General features: G+C 51.9%; 1 protein-coding gene across 3 annotated transcripts; it reads right to left on the reverse strand.

The window, feature by feature from the left end:
* Nucleotides 1–114: 114 nt before the first annotated feature.
* On the reverse strand, nt 115–22,289 carry PDGFB (platelet derived growth factor subunit B). 3 transcript variants are annotated; one of them, XM_021554018.3, is made up of 8 exons: nt 22,221–22,289; nt 16,371–17,244; nt 9,814–9,910; nt 6,519–6,602; nt 5,853–6,058; nt 4,007–4,148; nt 3,433–3,602; nt 115–2,223 (listed from the first exon to the last, which is right to left on the reverse strand). In XM_021554018.3, exons 2-7 carry the CDS (start codon nt 16,524–16,526, stop codon nt 3,466–3,468), a joined length of 822 nt encoding a protein of 273 aa, XP_021409693.1. In that variant the 5' UTR covers nt 16,527–17,244; nt 22,221–22,289; the 3' UTR covers nt 115–2,223; nt 3,433–3,465. The 3 variants fall into 3 exon arrangements, with proteins under 3 accessions (XP_021409693.1, XP_021409694.1, XP_077639530.1); XM_021554019.2 differs by lacking the exon at nt 22,221–22,289 and having other exon boundaries at nt 3,437–3,602; nt 16,371–17,540; XM_077783404.1 differs by lacking the exon at nt 22,221–22,289 and having other exon boundaries at nt 16,371–17,540.
* Nucleotides 22,290–23,173: the final 884 nt, after the last annotated feature.

Below are 23,173 nucleotides of genomic sequence, written 5' to 3' on the forward strand. Positions count from 1 at the left end.
CCGCTGTGCCCTGCAGTGAGCTAGTTTGACCTCTGCTTTTCATTCAGCTCACAAAAGAAAGAGAAAATGCTGTTCAAGAGGTGATTCCTTTTTTTTTTTTTTTTTTTTTTACAATTTTAAATACAGTACTGAGTATAAATTAATCTTACATTAAAAAAGGCAAAAAAAAATTAAAATAAAATAAAACAAAACCTCACCATATTTACAAACCAAAAGAAACAGATTTTGGAACAGGGTAAGAAAGTGTCTTAAGACTTGAGGGCTTGGGGCTGGAGGGAGGGAGCAACGTGCTGCCTTGGCAGTGGTATGAGAAGTGCTCTGGGCTTGCAGGAGGTGAGGACTGGCTCCCTCCACAACTTGTAACAGCTCCCAGGCTGTGGCTTTGGCTACTTTCCCCATCTCCCTCCAGAGCTTTAACCCACAACAGGGGTGTGTGTGTGAGGGGAGAAGAGCCATTGCTCTGGGCAGGCATTTTCTTCATGTATGCAGCACCCAGCACAACACAATCCAAGACCCTGACTCCAAGGTGATGCTGGGAATTCCCATCATATGTAACAGTTCTGCTAATGGTTACTGACTATTACTTGTGCAAAATCAGCCCTTGCCCACACAGTCCTCCTCCCTCCTCAAAGACAGGCAGTGGTCCAGGAGGAACTCAGTTGTGCTCTGAGTCCTCCTCACTTAGAAGAGCTCATTTCTGTCTCAGAAACTGTGCCAACTGTGAAGACCATCCTCATTTCTTTCTCTATACCTACATAGAGCTATCCACATCACGATCAACTTCCAAGCTAAGTGGGTTAGGAACATTGGCAGGGAAAGATTAGTGGAGGTATAATATGTAGGACATCCAGGAAGGGGTTAAAAACCTCATGGGAATGACACGATACTACTTTCAAGACAACAGAGTAGGCAAGGACAGCTCACTGAGATTAAGTCATGCTTCTAAGTTTGGCTGTCCTTGGTCTTGCTGTGGTTCCACTTCACCTTCTGCAAGGAAGTTGTGCTGGGGAGGGAGGGTTGGTACAGAGTGAGAGAAAAGGGTAACAAGAAAGGGAGAGATCAGCTGATGCCCTCTGCCTGCCCCATCCCCAGCCTCGCAGGCACATTGCAGTAACAGTGTGCTTTTCTGCCAGCTCAGCGAAGCCGATGCATGCACGTGCCTCTGAGCTTCCTGCCACTGGGGAATGAAATCCGTTTAAGAACATATATATATATATATATATTTTATATATGTATGTATAAATACACATACACACGCACACACATGCACACGTATATATATATATACACACACACACACACACACACACACACACACACATATACGCACGCACACATCCAGAGTGAATTTAAAAAATAATTTGAGTCTGAGCCTGGAAAGTTGAATTCTCCACCAGCATGTGCAAAGATGGCTCTTCTTGGCAGGGGCCAGGGGTGTGGAGACGATTCTGCTGCCTTGTGCTTCTTGCCCACGATCCAAACACCTTCCAGTCAGCACCAGGAGCAGGGGAAAGAGGGAGTGGGGGAATGCATTTGGCTTCTTTGTTTTGTTTCTTTGCTTGTTTGTTGTGTTCCCCGAGATGTTGTATACCTTAGTGGTTTTGGTTTTTCTTTTTAAAAAAAAAATATACACACGCACATTAAAAATATATATCTGTCCAGGTAGGGTGATAAAAGTTCTTAGTGCATTTTCCATCATTGGTCTCCGCTCGCAATCTGAGATTTGCCTGTTGCCAAAAGGTAGGTCCAATGCAAGAGCAGATCTCAGCTGGGCCCTTCCAGCCTTACCAGAAGCATGAGGGAAAGGGAGAATATTCCCCTTCCAGCCTCTGTCCATCTGTTTTTCTCCTTCTCTCAGAAGAAACTGGACCCACTTTCCTTTTCACATTTTCCATCCTGTCCTTTGTGGCAGGGGAGGAATTGTCCTGTTCTCATCGCAAGTTGTAGCTGTTGGCATTCATGGTTTTATTTGTACTTTGTTCTTTTCTCATATATTATATATATGTAGGTCATCCTTGTCCTTTTGTGTGTGTGTGTGTGTGTGTGTAAAACTTTAAAATTATGCTAATAAATGAAAGGGAGGCTTTGGTGGGAGAAGGTCCACTGATGGAAAGGGAAGCACCAATTGCCGTCTGAATCAGACATCGAGGCAGATGGACGAAGAGGAAAAGTTATCATTCCAAGGACCCCATGGGGGCTATACAGCAAATATATTAAATAAACCTGGAAGTGAAACAAAATCAGACACAGCATTAGAATATGTAACCTTTTGCCCCCTGCAACTCCCCTCCTATCCCCTTTTTTCCTCTATTTGTGCCAAAGAGCCAGATTAGAAGCCTGGGAGGACCTTTGACCTCCTCAATTTTTTTCCCCTGAACAGCTTGAGCCAGAGCTGAGATTTGCATGGGTTTGCATAATGTCTACCCTGGGAACTTTAGGCTGGCCAGGAGAATCCTGGGATAATCAGAGCCCTTGTAGTGTCTAGCATGGGAATCCCAGTCTCAAGACACTGCTCGGTGCCCCTTGCCCCTAGCTCCTGAAATGCCACACAGAGAAGCCTGCTGTCCCCTCTCCTGGGGTGAGGGGAAGTGAATGTGAAGGGGTGGCCTGGGCTTACTAAGTGGCTGTAGCAGAGCTGGAACTGCTGAGCTGTGGGCCAGGGCTCTCCCTGTTAAGCAGGGTCACAATTCAGCTCCCACCAATCTGCGCCCTGACTACTCTTTCCCTCTTTTCTGCACCTCTTCTTCTCATGGGGAACCAAGGCTTAGCCTCCTTTAGCTTGTGCCAGTGAAATTCTTCTGATGATGAGGGAATTACTCCTGTTTACACAAGTCATGGAGAGAAGAATCAGACCCTGGCCTGAAAAAGTCCAGATCTCTTGCCAGAGATTCCAGTTCTCCTTTCCCCTAGTATGACCTTTCTCATGCACATAGGCTTCCCTATAGGAGAGCGATGAACCAGAAGTGTTGCTGCTCTTCAGTCCTTCTGCCGACTCATGTAACAAAATAAAATGAAAAGGGATCCCTAGAGCAGCATTAATTCTCTGTTTTCAATGGAGAACCAATAGAGAAACTAGAACAGTAGTTGCTCCACAGAAGAGATGAATTACCTGGACCCCGAGGGGATTTAGGCGTAGTGAGCAGTCAGGCTTGTTCTCTGACTGAAAGGGAGGCATAGAAAGGAGAGGGCGGGGCCTGAGAGCAAGGATGGCTGCAGCATGATCATTCCAACTCTGCAAAGTCGCAAAGAGCCTTAATTCCATAAATAGAATGCACATGTTGGCACCCAACCTAGTTCTTCCTCCTCCTTCAACCCAGGTTTTATCCTGCAGCAGCCCTAGACTGAACAAGTGGCCAGTGGTGTGGGAAAGGTCCCAAGATGCCGTCTCCCAGGAGGACATCTCTCCTGAATGCAAAAGCAGTTCACTGTTACCTGCCTTGTGCTCTCTCTCCCCTGCCAGCACTTCTATGCTATGAGGATTTCTTTCAGCACTTTCTTATCGTTGACATGCTTGTACTTCTTATGTTTCCTCTTCTGCGCCGGCGGCCGGCGTACTCGCCGCCTCTGTGAGACAGCGGCTGTGGTGAGCGCTGGGGACAAGCCTGCCAAAACAGAGGGGAGAGTGTCTGTACAGCCAGGGGCAGACGGCTCCTGTTGAAATATCCTTCTCCACACACCGTCAACAAAGAGCTCTGCAACAGCAGGGCCACAAGGCCTCTTTCTATTCTTCTGTTCCTTGTCCTCTGTTCTCCACAATCTCTGCCCTCTCCCTTTTCCCACCATGCCCTTCCCCTCACCTCTCACTTTCCCCTCCTTCTTTTCCCTCGGTTTCAGCACCTTCCTGGCAGGAAGACATCCTGGGAAAGGTCCCTCAGCTGCTATAAGCTAGCAAAGGGCCTTGGGATTGACTGGAGCTAAGCAGACTGAAACCAGTGGAGGTCTCTTTTCTCTCTCCCCAGCCCTCTTCTCACACCTCCCTTCATTCTAGTAATGCCAAGATCCTTACGTCTCTGTTCACGTGGCCCTGGACGGATGTTCCTGGGGGGTGGTCGGAACACGACTTCACACCGACACTGCACGTGGTCCTCCAAAGGCACAACGACTTTTGTGAATTTTGGCTTCCTCTGGACAAATTCGATCTTGTTCACCTATTTGCAAGAGGAAGGCAAGAAAAAGATTAGTATGGCTCTCACTCTGCAAAATTTGTCAGTGTCAGTGCACTTTACTCCTGGCTTTCTTCCTAGAGGGTCAGAAGGCAGCTTACAGAGCCCTGTTCAAACTCAGACTCAGGGGTGGTGTGTACGGGAGATAATTCTGAACATGGGAGATAATTCTGAACATGGCAGCAGAGCAGACCCAGACCAGGCAAGTTTGGATGTCTCTGGTTGGCTCCCCTGATCCTAACTATCGCCAGAGCTTAAGCAGGATGACTGATTGGTCAGAGACAGAAACATGGAACATGCAGGACATGCCAGCCTGTTTCTGACAGATGCTATGGCAGAGACCTGGGACAACCAGGATAATTCCCTCAGGAACCTACAGGAAGGGCAAAAGGAGAAGAACTCAGGCCTGAAGCAAGATATCGCAGCCTCACCAACTCTGCTGAGGCCTGTCTGAATTTGTCTCAAGCTCTTTAATAACTCACAGGGCTGAAGCCCTTGGCTCTTTGTAGGAAAGGCAGTGCTCTGGAAATTCCCCCGGACTCTCCACCAGTGCTGACTCAGAGGAAAGACTCATTGCTCCACATCCCACCACAAGGCACAAGCTTTTTAGAGGGTCCTCCCACTGCATCAGCAGCCAGGCCTGACCCCACTCAGCTTATCTAACAACTCTGCGGTCCCTGAAGTGCTCCACAGGCTATAAATACTCACTCTGCTGTGCATCTGGGATGGAATTCCTCTAAACCCACTGCCCCCAGCAGCATCCCTCAGCCAGCGCCAAAGCAGCCAGGCTGTTTATCTTTCCTTGAAAGCCCACTCCACACGCTTCAGACCACACGCTGCCTGCTAGACAAACACTTCCAGCCAAACAATAGAGAGACCTCTGTCCTCAAAGAAACCATTTCCAGGTCACTTTTTCAGGCTGGCTTTTGACCTCTCACTTGTTTTTTTCCAGAAAAACAACTCCTGCTCCCCCCCCCCCCATTTTTTCCTCATTCAGCCTGGCTTTTCTGAGAAAGGAATTTCCTGATGAAAAGGGCTGTGTGTGAATACAATCTCTCCCAGCCAACCTCTGCTGCCTGCCTGGGGGAGTCTCTTATGGCTCAGGCAGAGGATTAGTATGGGATGAATATTATTTTTAAACAAACTGTCTAGGAGGAAGCTGTGAGGAGATCACTGGTAGCTGTGAAGGGAGGATCAGAGCAAGAGGTTAGCTGTCAGGTGTCTGCTGGCTGATGGAGCAGGTCAGGAGATAGCTGTGGGCTGAGAAAGAGAAGCTGTTCCAGTGCACATCTTGGGAGGAAGCCGCAGCAGCAGTGGGGGGATGGAGACTGACACTGCAAATCCTCCTCTTTTGCATCAAAACCAGTTCCCGCAATGGAAGCACCCTGTTTCTTCTGCTCTAACACAGCAGACAAGGCCGCCTCGAGGTGCTGTGGTGTGGAGGTGCAGATGGGGACAGTGCCCTGTAGCTCTGCCTGGTGACAGTCCCCAGCTGCTGGGCAGCACCAGCCCTTCCAGCAGCTGGCATGGAGGTCACCTAGGCCGGCGGCTGCAGCGCTGCGTGGCCAGCGCAGCAGGGACAGATGGCTGCATGAGCCCAGCACCCGAGACCCACCCGTGCTTGCCTTTGGGGCACAGGGATGGCGGTGGGCGGCAGGAGGAGGAAGCAGTGGCGGGCGCGTCCCTCACCTGGACGTGCCGGACACGGATCTGCGTGGGGCGGCACTGCACATTGCGGTTGTTGCAACACCCGGAGCAGCGCTGCACCTCCACGCAGGGCGGCCACACCACGAAGTTGGCGTTGGTGCTGTCCACCATGTTGCGGGAGATTTCAAAGACCACCTCCCGTGTCTTGCACTCCGCCAGGACAGCCGTCTCTGCTGCTGCCAGAGCATCTACGGAGGGCCAAGAGGGAAACAGGATGAAATGGGCTCTGCAGGTGTCACCAACCCGCCACAGCCACCTCTGCTGCAAGTGAAGGACCCCACAAGGCTCTCACGTGCACAAGAACACACAAATGCTCTTCTCTTTCTCTCACTCCTCCAGCTCTCTCCCTATACAGAGCCATGTGGAGGAGGCCCCAGTACAGTGATGCTTCCCACTGCAGCCCAGTGAGAAGGCCAAATGAGCACTGTTGGGATTTAAGGCAGAGCAGTGCACGGAAGTCCAGACTCCCTCTCCTGCTCTCCCAGGGTGAAGCACCCAGCTCCCACTCCAGGCCCAGACCCTCATTTCTATGCCTCCACGCGTTTAGGTGCACTATATCCTCTACCCCTACATTTGTATCTCAGACACATATCTGGACCACCCACAGCTGCTTCCCAACAATCACAAGGTGCAAGACCCCAAGCTCACCTAGGCTTCGTCGCTCTCGAGACAGGGCCACAGGGTTTTCATCAGGCTGAGATGCATTCAGGCTCAGGCTCGAGCTGTCCCGCTCTGCAAAGGGGAAGACATGACCTAATAGCACCAGGTAGAGGTGGGAGAAGACAGTAGGCACTTGTGCTGAGATCACCAGGAAAAATGCAGGGACATGAGATAAGCCACGGACCCAGGACCTCAGGCTAGGTATAAATCCACAAGCAGGGTCACAGCTGTTCTGGGACATGGACACCCTTTGCTCAGACTAGGCAGCTCAGAGCAACAGGCCTATCATGAAAGAGGCAACCCAGTCAGGTCTTGGAGGGGAAAACTCCAGCTCAAGAAAGATAAGGCTCGTGTCAGGACCTTCTGGTGTCAGAGAGGAGTTGCCTTTCTGGTGTCAGAGGGATTCAGATTGGTCAGCTGAGACCAGGATAACACCAAGGAGGATCAAAGACCAGATGGAGCAAGCAGAACACTTTGTATTTAACACTGAGGTGCCTTGCTGGGATGGCTTGGGAGAGTTGGGAGGTGAGAGGACAGGTGAAGGGGGGGATGGGTGGCAGGTGGGGTGCTTGCTTTCTCTTTCCTAGCTCACCTCAGCTGCTCTGGGTTAGAGAAGTTTTATGACAGAAGAACAGAAAAATAAAGTTAAAATTACTTTTCCTCTAGACTACTCGAAGGTAAGAGGCAGGATCTGGAGGTGGTTCAGTCGGCGATGGGAGAGGAAGACTGATAGCATTCAGGCCAGCCCTGAGTGGTTCCCTCCCACCCCACTGCTTTTTCCCATAGGAAGTGCTGAATAGAGAAATGCCCATAATCCCCATGGAGCACTCGAACACGCAGCCCCTCCTGAGCTCGGGACAATGGCTGCACTCGAAGATAGCTCCCACCCAGCCACAGCTCTTTCCTTCTCTAACCTGCTTTAGCAGCTGAAGGAAACTGAATGGACGTCAGCATCAAGGGAGCAATTTTCTTAAAGGGAATTAGGGGCCAGTGGAAGATCTCTGTTTATCAGATGTGTGGTGGAGCAGACTTCCCTTACCTATCATGTCCCATTCCTCTTCCTCAGCCCTGCCCTAGTGCATAAAGGGCCTTCTCATAAAGGGAAGCAGAGACTTTGCTCCCTGCTCAGGTCTCAAGCAGTTGCTGACAGATTTGGGGTGGGTGCACAGAGGCTGCATTCAGAAGGCAGGAATCATGTGCCTGTCAATGAGCAGTCAACATCTACGTGTGAGGTGGACAGACAGACACCCTTTAAAGTGGCTGGAAAGGTGTGATCAATTCTAGGCACCATTCGTCTTGCCCTCAGGCAAAGTCCCAAAATGAGAACTGGTGGATCACACTTTAGAAGGGCCTGTAATTCTCTTTGGGCTAGAGAAGATGTCTGGATGACTGGTTTACATGGGCAGCCACTGCTTTGTGGGCAACCACAATTAAGGAGATGACTCCCACTTGACACACTTCTGTTGCTGGGTTTGCAGTAGTGCCCAAGGTCAGGAGAGCACTACCTCAGCCCATCTGCCTCCTGGAGCTGCCTCATTCTGCCTCCTTGTGCAGTCAGTGGAGGGAGTCAGCTGTGACACACACAGGGTGCACAGACAGCACAGGGAATAGCTCCAGCCACTTTGGGATTATTTTGTGCACACACTAATTTGCTAATTCCTCACAGGGCAAGCGAATGTCAATGCTCCTCAGTCAGTACCTGGGAACATGGGGTGAAACAAAGAAATGGCTTCACAGCACCACTTTTCACTTCCCTGACCAGCCTTTCCTGACTGGGACCTGAAGTGAAACCAGTGACTCAAAGCTCTGCAACCTTCTCTCATACCCCTGGGCTTCTGAAGCCAACCAGATAAGCCCATTTTCTTTCTTAATCATGAGGCTGGTTAATAGCCGTGATAGAGATGTATCTGTTCATTAGACGCCGGCCCATGACAGATTGGATGCATTTTCTCAGCTGCTCATTGCCCACCCCTCCATCCTGTGGCATTTCATCAAATGAAGGTGAGGGCTGCCTTTGGTGAACAAGTTGAGTTGATGAGAGGAGAGAAATGGGGGCAAAAAAATAGCAACAACTGTTGACTCAAAACAAATCAGTTGAGAATCACATCCCTCCCTCCTCTAGGTTGTCCTTCTACACCCTGGATCAGTACTGAAGACATTTGGGGTAGGGGGTACCAGCCTGGGACAATCCAGCAGGGCTAATTTTGGAAGTTGCCCCATTGTGTGGCTTGTGGACAAGGAGGAGGGAACTGGTGAGGGCAGGGAGTGGCCCTGGCAGAGGTGGGGAGCCTCGTCGCCTCTTTCTAAGACAAACAATAGCTGAACGCAGCTGGTGCCCTCCCCCTCGCTTTCCCCCCCTGCCCCTCCAGGGCCGTTTTGAAAGGCAGCGGGAATGCTTTTGAGACTGCGCCAGTGGTTGGACTGGCATAGGAAACAAAAGCAGGAAATTCTGTTCCCCCGTAGATAGTGTCTCGGCAAGGATTACAAAGCTCAAAACAGACAAAACACGAGAGAGAAGTCGAGCTGGGGGGGCTGGGGGACGACGGGCGGGAGCAGGGTTAGAATAGAAAGGAATTTGCTCTGAAGAGACCGTTTATAAATAAATTCCTGGGCCAGCCCAGCCGCCGTGGCGCGTGCTCCAGTTCCCACACGTGCCGACCCCTCCACGCTTCGCCGCTCCTGCTGCTCGGTGCAGGCAGCCCTGGCCAAGTGACCCCGAGGCCCTGCAGCCCCCGGAGCTCTTATCTGCAGGCAGGAGGTGAAACGACGCTACCCTGACTTAGCCCCTGCCCCGTCGCTCGCCCACGGACACGTGCTCTGCTCCTCTCATCCTAAGGGCCTCTGGGAGCCCGCGGCCTTTTGTGGAATGCCAAACCTGGAAACCCACTCGGCCCTTTCCTCCTCTCTCACCGTATTTCCACCTCCCATTTTGCAGCTTCCTAAACTGATCCCCTTGTCCAGTTCAAGCCCTGCTGACTGAGCATCTCGCAGGGTGAAGAATGGGGATCTCAGTTCCTTGCACTCACCTTGCCCATATCCTACCATTTTTGGAAGCCAGTGTCCAGACAGTTAGGAGATCTAAAAAAGCATCTAGTTGCCTCTAACTCCCATAAGTTTCAGGGGGACTAAGTTTGTAAACAGCCACGTCTTGGCTCCTGAGTGGTTCCTATATTTATAATGAAGTCTCTTGATAGTGTGCCTGCTGAAAAAGAGAATATCCCCTCCCAGCCCCCCCAAAGACTTAATTAAAAATAGAGGAGTGTTTGGTGAAGAGGAGATTTACCTACGGAGTCTATCTGCAGGGCACGCTGGAGGTCACTGATGGAGCGCACTGAGCTGCCACCCAAAATCTCATAAATGTCTTCAGGTATGGGGTCCCCCTGCCAGACAACAAAAATACAAGAAAGGGAGAAACATGCATTAGAGAGATCATCTGCAAATACTGGCTGTGTCACAGAGCAGGAGCAGGAAATCAAGCATGGGGGAGACACGACAGAACCAGCAAAATGCAAAGACGTGCATTGTCTTGCATTTGCTTTGAAACCTTGAGGGCTTTCTTCTTCATGAAGACATGAAAACTAAGCAAAAGCAAGAGAGACCCTCTTGCAGGCTCTCACAAAGCTGTCAGAAGACTAAAAAAGCAAAAAAATACCCGGGCTGTGCAGCAGAGCCCTGGACACTATGCAAGCAGCCAGCAAAGCTTCCTTCTCCGGTGGTGTATGACTTCTCCAGGTGGCTTCTCATTCCTGCTGCCTGCAGTAAAGGCGTTTTAACAGACTTCCCTTACACTATCAGATAAAACCTTCCTAATATTTCCCTCCGTTATGAAACTCCTTCACGGGCTTTGTCAGTTATCATGTGTGTGTGCGTGTGCGAGCGCGTGTGTTTTCAAACCACAGAGGCCCAATAATATACATCATTTGCATACTCTTTTTTAAGCAAAAAAAAAAGGCTGGGGGTGGAGATGGAGATTGACCTTCGCGGCTGAGGCTGCCCCAGCGTGAGCCCGCGGTGAAATGACAAAAGCTGCAGGGAGGTGATGGGCTGAGGAGCTGATTTGGAGGAAGAAACATATGGAGTTTGGATGTCATTGCACGCCAGCATGAAAAAAACTCAAGTAAGAGCAGGTTTAGCAACATCAGACAATGGGCCAAATACAGGCAGGTGCAATGCCATCAGTCTCTTGGGAATTTTACTCTGGCACTAGGCTAGAAGTGGGCCCCAGTGACAGCACTTAATAAGAGTACAAAGGAGTGGTGTGGGAAAGCAAATGCTGATTAAAACATACTTCCGAAAGTCTAGAAAAAGAGACAGAGGAAAGTACTGGCCGAAGTGTTTGCTTAGCTCCCAGCTCTCTTCTTTCAGTGGTACTCAAGCGGAAAAGCTGCTCTTTCAGCTGGGTGCTGGACGATGTCTGAGGCACAGCCCTCCACATGTCCCTGTAACTGAGAGGGGAGCTTGGCTTGTGTTTCTGTGAAACACAGGGATTTTCGTGTGGGTTTTTATGGACAGTTGGTGGCATGTGTGTGGTCCTCCTACTGCACAGCTATTCCCTCCATGCCTGCATTCAGTGCAGAATATTTTCCTTCCATTCACAGCAGAGAAAAGCCACCAGGCAGGTGGCTAAACGTTGGCTTTAAACTTTGAGAGCTTTGGCCCAAACCTGCAGCCACTTTTGGATGGCTGCTTGAGCCTGGCACTCTCTCACACGTGCCTGTCTCTGACCACCCACCATTTGCTTCCATAGTAGGACAACAGGAGTGCTCCCTCCTCAGCCCTGCCAGACCACCCTCTAATACTATAACTTTAACTGGGATGCAGTGATGTGAAGGTTGCTGCAGCCCGAGGAGGCTCAGAAACCTCCTGAAGAGAGCTGCAGAGCAGACAACATCAGTGTCCTAAACCTCCACAGCCAGACCCACCAGATAGCTTCAGTCAGACCGAGCTTTCCTGCCCGGCTCCATCCCTGTCACTGCCACATCTCACCACAGATCTGGCTGTCTGCCTGCAGCAAAACGCAGATATTACATCCCCAGACATTACTTCCTCAGTCTCTGAGGGAGGGGGAAGCAGCATCAGTGATGAATGCACAGCAAGAGAGAGACTTGTATAATTCAGGGATCACTGAATAGCTGTGAAATGAAGATGCCTTCTGACATCTCCTGCTGTGTGAGGAAGAGAGGGACCAACAGCCCAGTGCTGGAGAGGCTCTGCAGCACTTCCCTGCCTTGTGCCACACACATTTACTGGAAGAGGGATCATTTGAAATTCCCAGTACTTGCAGTCAGAGCTCAGTGCTGGGTGGTGAAATTGCAGGCTTTCAATGTTTGCACCTGTCAGCCAAATGCGTTTGTGTACAAATGCTGCTCTGCACGGATGCCTCTGGACCTTCCTGACACTTAATACATGTAGGAAATGGAACTTTATTTTAAACTCTGGCACTTGCTGGGGGGAGAGCGTGGGCAGGTGTTACGAGACTCAGACTCTGCGACTTTGGAAGCGAGCTGGGAGGTGTCACCTTGCTAACTGAGCAGGAGGAGCAGATATGAATCAGGGACTGAAAATGCAGGCCCTCAGGAGCCATACTTCTGGTGACTGCCTGTAGCAGTAAGCTCCACTCCCTGCTCAGAGCAGCAGTTTTAGATGCCAATTTTTTCTTTTTGCAGATACTACCGGCATGGCTATGGTGTAACACCAGCCCACATAGCTCATAATCCTGTCCTCCACCCCCATTTTTTGTAAGGCAGCTCTGCCAGTGACAACTGCAAGCCTGTGAAGTTCCTTACTTTACCCTTGTAAACTAAGGCCAAGGCTGGCCTAAGAGCTGCTACAAACCTGAGCTGCATGCCTTGTCCTTGCTCCCTCTGGGGTCTGTCACTGGGAACAGCCATGCCTCTGGCCCCCACCCCAGCCCTGTGCCTGGGAAGCTCTAAGATGGAGCACTGCACACATCCACACTCCGGGCACTTGTGGGATGAGACACAGGGAAGCAGAGGTCCATCAATCACCTCCACCTAATCCCATGGGGACAGAAGGTAGAGGTGGGATCCCCAAGAGACCAGTCCAAGCAGCTGGTGCTTTTCCTGCTCAGCAGCTCCTCTGGAGTTATTTGTCTAACACAGGTTAACAATCTCCTTTTTTAACTGTGCGGCAGATCAAAGAAGACTTTTGTCTCAATGGACTCTTGGCTGGCTGTCAAGTGCCCCAAGGCCTGGCCTCGTATTCCTGCGAGGCCCTGAATTCTTAGAAGAAAGTTTATTCTTCCCTCCCTCCTTCTGCTCCCCAGTTCCTGACTCTGACTCTCCCCTAGGTTGCAAGGGCACCCCCCAATCTGCCAACTCCTTGGCAGGGATGTACACTTCCCTTTCTTGTGCTGGTTGCTGGTGCTTGAGGGGCCATGGCACATCTGACAGAAGGCAGCAAAGCAACTGCACTGTGGCTGTTGTACTGGGGCCTCTCAGCACATCAGCTTTGCTTCCCTCCTCCCAGATGTCCAGCAGCACTATTTGGCCACTGTATATAAATGCAGGTGCAGCAGTTCCCCTGTTCCTGCTCCCCACATATGCACTTTCCCAAAATCTGCCTCCTCCCTAGCCCCACCACCTCTTGCTCTGGAGTTTTTCCCCCAGCTTAGGCTTTTGAGCACCAGGGATGCTGAAAGGTCTCCTTGCCATCAGAAGCTGCCTAGTTGGTGCAGGGAATACGAAGTCTTGTGGTCTGCACCCTCTGGCAAGAGTTTCACAGTCTTGCCTGAAGGTGTGTCTCTTGGTAGGTACAGAGGAGGAGGAGGGAGCAAAGACTGTGCAACCAGCAGGGAAGGCAGTCCCACAGGGCTCAAATAAAACAGACAAGGACATTCCCGAGGTGAGGACTCCTTCAGCTGCTTTTTCCAAGTCAGTGTGACTGCACATGGAAGAACAGAATGGTGTCAGCAGCACCACTTTGTGAAGGGCAGGGAACCACCCACATATTCACTCCTCTGCCCAGGAGAGGAGGACTTTCTGAACACCTCCACACCGACCATGGCAAGGAATCTTGGCAGCAGGGTCTTGAGTGATCAGCCAGGCAAAACCCACAAACAAACAGCATTTTTTAATTCCCTCTGAAGCTAATGCATGGACCCTGAGGGGAGACTCCACCGCATTCCCTGGCAGAGGGCAAGACCAGCAGCACCTGCCACCAGCACTCCCCGGCACAAGGCTTCCACCCTTCCAGCACCACTCCTGGCTACAGGGGGACCCTGACAAATTCCTGCCAGAGTACTCTGCAGCAGGTACAACCCTCTTCACATGAACCCCTTCCACTTGGAATTGTGGCTTATGTTTCCCCCTCCTTAAAATAATTAAACGTTTGATCTAGTCCGTGTTCCTAAAATACAGCCAGACCTACCCACCCTTTTCCATTTCAAGGGGGACTCCACTGCTCCTCCACACTCCCCCCACATCTCCCCTGCGCGGGCTGGAGGCATGTCCACTCCTGGGGCTGGTTGTGTGCCAGCAGCACTGGAAACAGCACAGGAGCCCTGTCATTCCCTCCTGCTGCTGCACATCAGCTGACAGTGAGAGGGAGGCAGGGACGACTGGCTCCTTCCACAAGCTCACCCCAGACGTGTCATCCATCCCAGCTTCCACTGCTTTGTCCTTGTCACTGCCTCGTGCTAGGAAGACTAGGGAAGAGCACCGGAGCCTTGCAGCAGGAAGATGCAGTGGGAAGCTGGGTCGAGGCTATAAGCAAGCGCCCAGCCGCACCCCATTCCTTGGGAATTCCAGAAAGCGCTGCCAGTGGGGCTTCACCCCGGCACAACCACGGCTGGCTCAGCCCATCTCTGTAAATGTTGCAAGGCAACTATTACAGCCCGTGGGGCAAATGCAAATAGGTTTAGCATCCTCGCTTCCCAACTGGCAAATACCTTCCCGCTGAGGCTTGTACTCCCTCCGGCTGGAAGAGCTCCAGGGCCCTCCAGCTCCAAATGGGTGTGATCAAAGAGGGAGAGGGACTCAGGAGGCTCCATCTTTTTGCTCAGGGCCTCTGCTGATCTGGGTAGCTACTGCTCCTCATGCACTTTCTCTGGCATGGCTGGGGAGGAGCTGCAAGTCCTATTCAGAGGATGACTCTGGTTCAGCAGCCTGGTGGGAGCTGTGCTGTCTGTGCCTGCTGCAGAGGGGGCAACATACCACCCTCAAAGTAACTGTGAGCACTGGCTGCAGGCTGAAGCATCTACCCAAGCAGAAATGTTCTTGTTTCTCCTGTCATACAGTCACAAATATCACAATTCCTCCCATGAAACCTCGGGCCAGAATTACCAAACTCTACTAGGCTGTCATAGTGCTGTGCAGAATTTCAATCTGATTATGGCAACTGAGTAACAGCTCCTTGGGATCAGAACTTCCATCTTCACTTTTCCCCAGTACCAACCCTAGCTAGATGTTTCATGCTGCATGGGAGAAAGAGATCTGAGCCATCCACAGAGGAAATACCATCCTCTGCCTAAAACAAGCATGACCACTGGGTAGCCCACAGCTCTGTTTCCTTTTGCAGCTTGGGCAAGGGCAAAATGGGCCCACAGCAAGGTGATGTGATGCATTGCACTTAGCCTCTTCTTTGCCATCTCACAAGGGGTGCACCCACTTACCCAGCCCAAAAATGAGGAAGGAAAAGAGAAAAATCATGCAAAGAAGGGAAAGTTTTGGTGGAAGGCTATTTCCTGCCCCTGACAATCAAGCTGCAGATCCAACCCATAGTTTTGCCATCTTGGGTAGAGCTGAAGTGGGAACACGGCACTGTGTGGGAATGTTAGGGGCTTTCTGATCCCCTCAATTTACATGCAATCAAATTATGAAATGTGACAGCAGAGGTCAAAGGATCTGAGGGTTTGGGGCTCCTTTTCCTCAACCAGGGCTGGGGATGAGGCTTCAATTTCCACATAGGGAAACCGAAGTGGGTTGGTGTGTTTGTTTAAATCCACCACCTGGCCCTTGCCCTCTGCTCATCTTCCTGAGCAGCCCATTCAGGACCGCAGGGTATGATGCTTGCGTGACCGTGGAAGCCCAGCACACAGTTACCTCCTGCCCCTTCCCCTGGCTGGGCACACACCTTGCTGAATGACTGTACCACTCGGTGTAGGTGTCGATGCTGTGTCTCTACTCACACCATCCCCTTCCTCCCCCTTTCCAAAGCCCCACGCCCTTTCTGCACTGCCCCCCCTGGCAATGCCAGGGTGGATTTCACACTGTGCGCTATTCCAGAGGTGTCAAGAGGGCCCCGGTTCCTGCTGTACCCGCACTGCCGTGATGCCAAAACCACGGGGTGGGGTGAGAGGCTTGAGGGAGCCAGCACCCGCCCCAGGGTGACAGCCCTGGGCGAGGCAGGGCAGGAAGCTGTGGCTTCCCCGGAGCTCGCCAGCAGCATCCCTGCTCCCACATTAACCGGAGCCACTTCAGCTTGGTCTCCCCTGCCCCTGGCAGCTGGGGACAGTCACGGGGGTGGGTGCATTCCCAGGCGAGACCCCCTCGGCGGGCCCGTCCCGACGGGAGCACCCGCTCCAGAGGGATGCCCGCTGCAGAGGTATGTTCATTCCAGAGGGGTGTTCATTCCAGAGGGGTGCCCGCTCCAGCGGGCGCTGCCCTCCGGGAGGGGCGGCGGTCGCTGTCCGCCCTGAGCGCGGCCGGGCCCCGCGGCAGCCCTGCCCGCGGAGCTTCCCGGGACCGCGCCCCCGCCGCTCCGCGCCGCGCCCCGGCCGCCCGGGCTGCGCCGCCGCACCTGCGGGCCGGAGCCGCGGCCGGCCGCGCTCCCCAGCGCGGGGCTGGCAGCTCGGCAGCGCTGCCCGCGGCCGAAACTCACCTCCATGCGGGCCAGGGGCAGCGAGAGCATGAACGCGAAGACCACGCCGAAATTCATCCCGACTCCAGGCCCCGCCGGCTGCGGGCACATGGACGGCGAGCCCCGGGAGGGAAGCGCTTCCCGCACACAGCCCCGCGGCCGCCCGGCCTCAGGCATCGAGGGCGCTGCCCGTTCCCATGTCCCTGCGAGCCGGGAGGATGTGGGAGAGTCGCAGGAGCCCTTGGAAGAGGACGTGGAGGTGGTGGTTGTGGTGAGGGGAGACAGAAGTAATTCTCGGTGACTTGCCTGCCTCTGCGCTATCTCATAAGTCCGGTGGGAAAAAAATGCAGTCCCTCGGAATTATACACATCCAGAGTCTGGGTCCCCCTTGCCGCAAGGGATGCTTCAGTGGTACCTTTGGCTAGGTGGTCGGCATACTATTCTTCCTGTTGGTTTTCTTCGTTTTTTAAAAAAATGTGTATCTGTAAAAGCTTTTACATGCAGGTAACAATGTCTCAATGTTCTTAGAAGAAGGTGCACAGATTAGAAACTAAAAGAAAAAAAAACTTTTCCAAAGTTTGGTGTGAAATCCAAATAATGAAATCTTCTTCCTTAAGTTGTCCTCTTCTTAAAACGCTCCTTTCCTTCCTTTTTGCCACTTGCTTTTTAGAGAAAAGTTGCCAGTGTACACTGAAATTCTTCCCCTTACATTAGACTCTGGCTCGGGTGCCTTCTCGTTCCAAGTGTTGGCAGTTTGCTTGGACGGGATGTTTGCTTGGGTTTGGAGACAGGTGAGAGCAAATGTTTTCGCTCTGGGTTGCGAGTGTGTGTTTGTATGCGTGCGCTGAGCCTTGACAAGCCTCAAAGTGGAGCCACTGATGCTGCCTCCCGCAATCTGTTGCAACAAGAAAGAAAAAACAAACAAAAAAAATGCAGAAAAGGTAAAATTGCAGGAGAGGCGAGTGAGCCGGATCTTTATTTTCTGCGAGCTGCAGGAGAGACTAAGCTGGCACTCGGGGCTGCTCCTTTTATGAAGGAGAGGAGATGGGTGGAGCATAACTTGCCATCCTCCTCTTGGCTGGGTATCAAGGAACAAATCTAGTGAGGGAGTAGCAGTTCATTGCTGACAAAATAAAAAGTGTGTTAATTTAAATGATAAATTAATTAAAAATGACTAATGCTGCAGCAACCTGTATAATGTGGCTTTAATATCGCGTGAGGAATGGGGACAGAAATTCCTGCCTCCTCGGCAAGAGATAAGAAGAGAGGAGTTCCCGGCACGGTAGTTTGTTGTTTTTTTTTGGCCCCAGGTTCTCGCTGTTTCAGTCTGGAGCCCATTTCTCTAAGATCCACTCTTTGCCTTCCCTGCCCTGCTACACCACTAGCTCCAGGGAGAGAGATTACTTTAATTTAATATCTTGCATCTCTTTGTGTGCAGGGGAAAAAAAGAAGCCAGAGAAATTTACATGTTGCTATAAGACAATCTGGTGTTGCTCGTGGCACCCGGAGGTATTTTGCTGCATGATTATCTCCACGATGTAATAAACATCTGAAGGGAAATTAAGCCAGCAGATATTTGCTGTGGGGGGAGAGGGATGGGGAGGGGAAGGCTGCTAACAGGTGAGTTCAAGAAAGAGTCATATCCTATTGAAAAAACACCCTCTCACGTACATACGAGTGATCTCCCGGCGCCGATTCATACACTCGCAAAGCACACTCCAGGCACGACCAGGAGGGATCTCTGCACCATCTTTGTGCAGGCTCGTATCCACCGATACATTCCTGCACCGTCATGCACCGCAGGCGCTCGGCAGGCGTTCGCTCTGAATCCCAAGCATCCCCCCTGCTTTTCCTATGCTACGCACACGCTTCTGTTCGAGCCGCTCGCATGCACAGCTACGTGCAAATTTTGTCTCATTCACACATCCCTGGGCATCCATGTGTTCTCCTTCACTCTCCCCCTCTCTCTTCCTTTCTCACATACATACACCCACTGGCATACCAGTGGCCTCATCTCACAGCATCACACATGCTCCCTTAGACTGTCTGGGTGCCTGTAAGTCTCCTGCAGCCAACCCTCTCTAAAACACACGGTCTCGCACCAGCACCCCCATTTGCACCATCCAAAGTGTCCAAGTGCAGGAGGAGCAGCCACTGAAATTGAGTGAGCAGCCGGCAGCCCCCCAAATGCTCCTCTGCATCAAGCACCTGATAGCACATCCCAGCTTGGCTAGTTATGCCCCTGAACTTGATTTTGGTCTCATGGATGTGGGTGTTGGTCAGGAAGCACAGGGACACGAGGAATACTGGGGATCCTCCATATAGCTAGCTTAAAATAGCCTGGGTCATCTGGGGTAGTGTATCAAGGTGCTCTTGGGTCATAAGGGGTCACGTTCATTCACCATAACCCAGTAGAAGAGTGGGCAGATTTCTCCACATTTGGGGATTTGGCCAGAGCCATGTCAGCTCCGAAGCCCAGGCCATTTGAGGTGCATGAGTGTAGGGATAAGGAGGGTCCTGGGAGTCCCTCAAACCAAGTCTCAAGTGGCTCGGTACCAATATTGGAGCTCAGGGGGGAGGAAGTAGAAATGCAAGGCATACCTTTGCTCATTTCCACCGCCAGAGATCATAACAAGACTTTATCTTAGATGCTCCAGCCATGATAGCCCTGTCCCACCCCAAATTCCTCAGGACGCTCTTAGAATTCTCCTCATTCTCTACCCTGGCCCGCCAGCAGCGTACCAGCCATTTCAAGTGATGATAATGGAGCTGCAGCCCTGATGTCCACCTGGGTCCTGAAACACCTTTTGAAATCTGTAGAGGTCTTCAAAAAAAAAAGAGTTTTAAAAGGGCCTCGGTCCTTTCCACCTCTTTCCAGATGGCACCAGCCAAAGAAATGCTGTAGCTTTGGGATCCTTAGCAGTCAGCAGGGGAAAAGGTGAGGATTTGAGAAGTACTTCTATCTCTGTAGAGAGCTCTGGGGACAGCTGGGTCCTGAATTTCCATGATCCCTTTACGTATTTAAGATTCTCAAGGGGTCAGTGGAGGCCCAGATGCCTTTTGAGGATCTCTGCCCTCAAATAAGCTGGCGTGGCTCCACCACCTTCACACCACCTGTGTGGGGAGTCCCCCACGCTGTAGTGGCTTCCTGGCCAGGACAGAACAGCCTGCGTGTGGGAGGGCTGATCAAATTCCTCAGCAGGGAGAAATATTGCTGCCAGAGAGGAGAAGGTCTCAGCAGAAAGCTAGCAGGGACTGCTGCAAATTTCTTGCTTGGTAGCAACAAGAACTGCTGCAGGACCTGATTTTGGGGGAGATATGGGTGGTGTGGTTTTTGTTTTTTGGTTTTGTTTTGAATATCCGGTTCTATTACATGCTAGATGGGATAGAAATAGAGTTATTTGTTTTCATGTGGATGATGCTGGGCAGTTTTTAGAAGCTCGACATCAGAAACAAAAAGCTAATCCCTGTTGAACCTCCAGACGGCAAGGAAGAGGATGTTTGGAATTTGACTAATCATCTACCTATGACCCTGCCTGGAAATAGAGCAAAGTGATACTCAAGCTGCTCAGGCTTCAGTGTTTTTTCTGTTTTATAAGACAGGGATAGATTTTCCCTAGTGATGTCTTCAGACTGTCTGGGTAGGTCTCACTGGCACTGAGTTTGATAGGAGTGTGTGCACCTAAAACTGCTGTGCCTCGAGCCTGCTGGGGGCTCCTTTGACTCTCTTACTTCTGTGAAATTAGTTTGACATCTGTCCCACAAACCCCTAAAACTAATGGGAATAACTGGATCTCCCTCTCACCTGGACTGTGGGGTAGGCATGCAGGCCTGCGGGTCTATTGGTGTCCCAGATGTCACAGGATAAGAGTTTGAAACCACCACGACATATATTGGGAAGGTATTTTGAGGGAAGCATCTGGACCATAAAAATGTCCCATTAGAGCATCACAACTTGACAAGATCTGGTTGCAACTGTGCTAGCTGGCAATGGCCCTGCAGAGAAACCACAACAAAACAAGATTTGCTAAGAGCCTGCACCAGGATTTCTTATTAAAACGCTTTCACCACCATTACAGCTCTCAAACCTGCAAACTGCTGAACTCATCTCCCTGGTTATTCTCTTATCACTAGGGAGGAGAGCAACACGTGTCTGAGGACAATAGGCAGTTCCTTGCTGCAAAACTGCTCTCACCTCATCTCGTGTTGATGGAAAAAATGATCGTACTAGCCACCATCCACAGCAGCATGAAGTGAGGGGTGATATTTTTTTTATTATATTTTTTTTTTCAGAGGGGGTAGGTAGTGAATTATGAAACAACAGGAAGAAAAACAGGGCTTACAATGGAAAGCAAGACTCAGTCTGAACAGCTGAGGTGTCTCAGCCTCTCCATGATGAATCCTATTTTGAAAACAATCAATGGAAAGAAATGAGGAGGTGTTGACAGCCAACGTGTAGTCAGCCCGCCCACTCAAGGTGTCTAACTTAGGTGCTGTGCTGCTCCGGTCTCTAAGTTCAGAAGGATGAGCAATCCCGGCGCCTACGCCCGGGGGCTGCCGCAGCCGTCAATGGAGGGGAGACGCCGCGGCACGAAACGAGGCACCGGGAGTGAGTTTTACACCTCGTTTACACCCGGAGATCCGTTCCGTGGGCGAGCTGGTTTTACACCAGAGTCGCCGGCTGAATGGGGTTTATCCCGACTATCGCAGGTGATAAGAACAAGGTTACTGTGCGTAGCTCACGCTGTGTTTTACAGCATTTACAGCCCCCAGAGGTGCTGACATGCCCGACTTCCTAAGGACTGAGTTCAGTTTAATGGAGGAAGAAGGAGGAAAGAAGGGAGACCAAAGGAAGGAGACAGAGAGCCAAGGAGCTCGGTGTTTGTATTCGGGGCTGGAGAAAGGCAGAGCCTCAGGGTACCCAGGGCTTGCATAATTTCCCTTCCTGCCCCTGGCACTGGCAGAGAAAATGCTTTCCAAGGATGAGTAAAGCCCTGACAGAGCCAGCGGCTCCAGGGGAAAGGGAAGGTGTCACCTGGGGAGCAGGCGTTTGATGGGACCTGCCAGGCTTTCCCTGGGAACCACCCCCTCTGCCTGTCTCTCTCCGTCAGAGGGATTCCCCCAGCCCCTCACCACCTCCTTCATCTCACCCATTCCTGGCAGGAACCTGGCAGAGAGGAGAGGATGGGGAAGGGGGACGAGCACGCAGACACATGCAGAGGGTAGAGCCCAGCCCTGACAACGGCAGAGAGGGAGAGGGCTCCTGTCGGCTGTGCCTTCTTGCCCCGTGCTTTGAGATGAAGGAGAAGGCAAAGGCATTTCACATCTCTGCGGATGTGCAGCTCGAGCAGGATTCAAAGAGAAAAGGCAAGGCTGGGGGGCACCGATTTCTCAGCACTTTCCCGTGTGCACACACGTTCCTGCATCAAGTGGGGAGGAGGGGATGCAGCTTTCTCTGATCATACTGCCATATATTTCTCCCCCACCCCAACCCCCAAGTTTAGGGTAGAAGGGAACAATTTCCTTACACTGGCAGCCATCCATTATGTCTATGGATCTGCTCCCCACCCCATTCCCCCCTCTCTTTCCTGTTTTGATGAAAGGAAAAAATGTTCTGCTTTCCTTCTTTATTTTTCCAGACTGGTGAATAGCACTCGAAAGGAATTTCTCTCCCTCCCCCCTTCCCCTCTCCCAGTATAATAAATATATACGTATGTGTGTGTGAATACACCACACATCGCAGGTCATCTGTTGTTTTTCAAAAGGCATATACTATTTTTGTTTCCAAATTGATTAGGTGGGCAGTGGTCCCCCTTTCCACTGACACCACCCCAAACACTGCTTCCCCTGCCCTCGCCCTCTGCCACTCACCATGTCCCCATCCTTTGCCCCAGGGTCCGCAGCGAGCGGTGGTGGCGGTGGCAGCAGCGAGAAGGAAGCTTTGCTGAGCTGGAGTAAAAATAGCCCCAGCAGTTACTCAGCTCAGAACGTAACATGACTCATGTGAAACGAAGATGAGGGTCGAAAACCAAAAGCAAGCGGCTCCCCCCTCCCCTGGCCCCCGCCACCTGCTGTTGCTGCTCACGTCACAGAGCAAAACCCACTCAAAGTGCTCCTCGCTGGGGGTCAGGGCATCAGCCAAGATGGAAAGCCCCGCTTGTGCTACCTGCAAGAACTGGTCCTCTTGCCCGCACCCATCTGGTGGCACTGACACCCGCGGCAGGCGGATTTGGTGATGCTGCAGCTGACTTTCAGCTCATTTAACCTCCCTTAAGATGCGGGCCCTGAGCAGAAGTGACATCCCACCGACACAGCAGGACCCAAACACGTCTCAGCGGCACCCTTGTACCAGCAGCACAACAGCACAAATGTGGCCAGGCGCCGCAGCTGGCTGTGCCTGCCGTGGCCTGAGCCTGGAGAGACCGGTGAGGCCGTGCCCACCCGTAGCCCACCCTGCACCCCACCCCTGTCCCTGGGCAGGGTGCCCCCACGCCGTGCGGGGGACAGCTTGCTCCCTGGCGTGGGTGGGAGAGCAGCACGCCCGGCCTGGCAGGAGGCAGGCTGCCGCTATCTTCTGGCCTGTGTAATAAAGGAGGGAGTTTAAAAATAGACTTTGAGCTGCAATGCCGGAAAGGCAGTGAGACGTATAGAGTGGGTGTGTGTTTATCCCTCACGCCCTGTGCCTGACGCCCCGCTGCCACGGGGACCTGCCCCATAGCAGAGGCACCGCTCTGCGCCCACGGTGCCCGCCTGGCTTGCGAGTGCAGGGCTGAGGGGAACCCCTGAGCTCGGCCTCACAGGTGCCACAGCTGCTCAGAGGTGCC

This window comes from Lonchura striata, chromosome 5, assembly GCF_046129695.1.
Source record: "Lonchura striata isolate bLonStr1 chromosome 5, bLonStr1.mat, whole genome shotgun sequence".
Taxonomy (NCBI): Eukaryota; Metazoa; Chordata; class Aves; order Passeriformes; family Estrildidae; genus Lonchura; species Lonchura striata.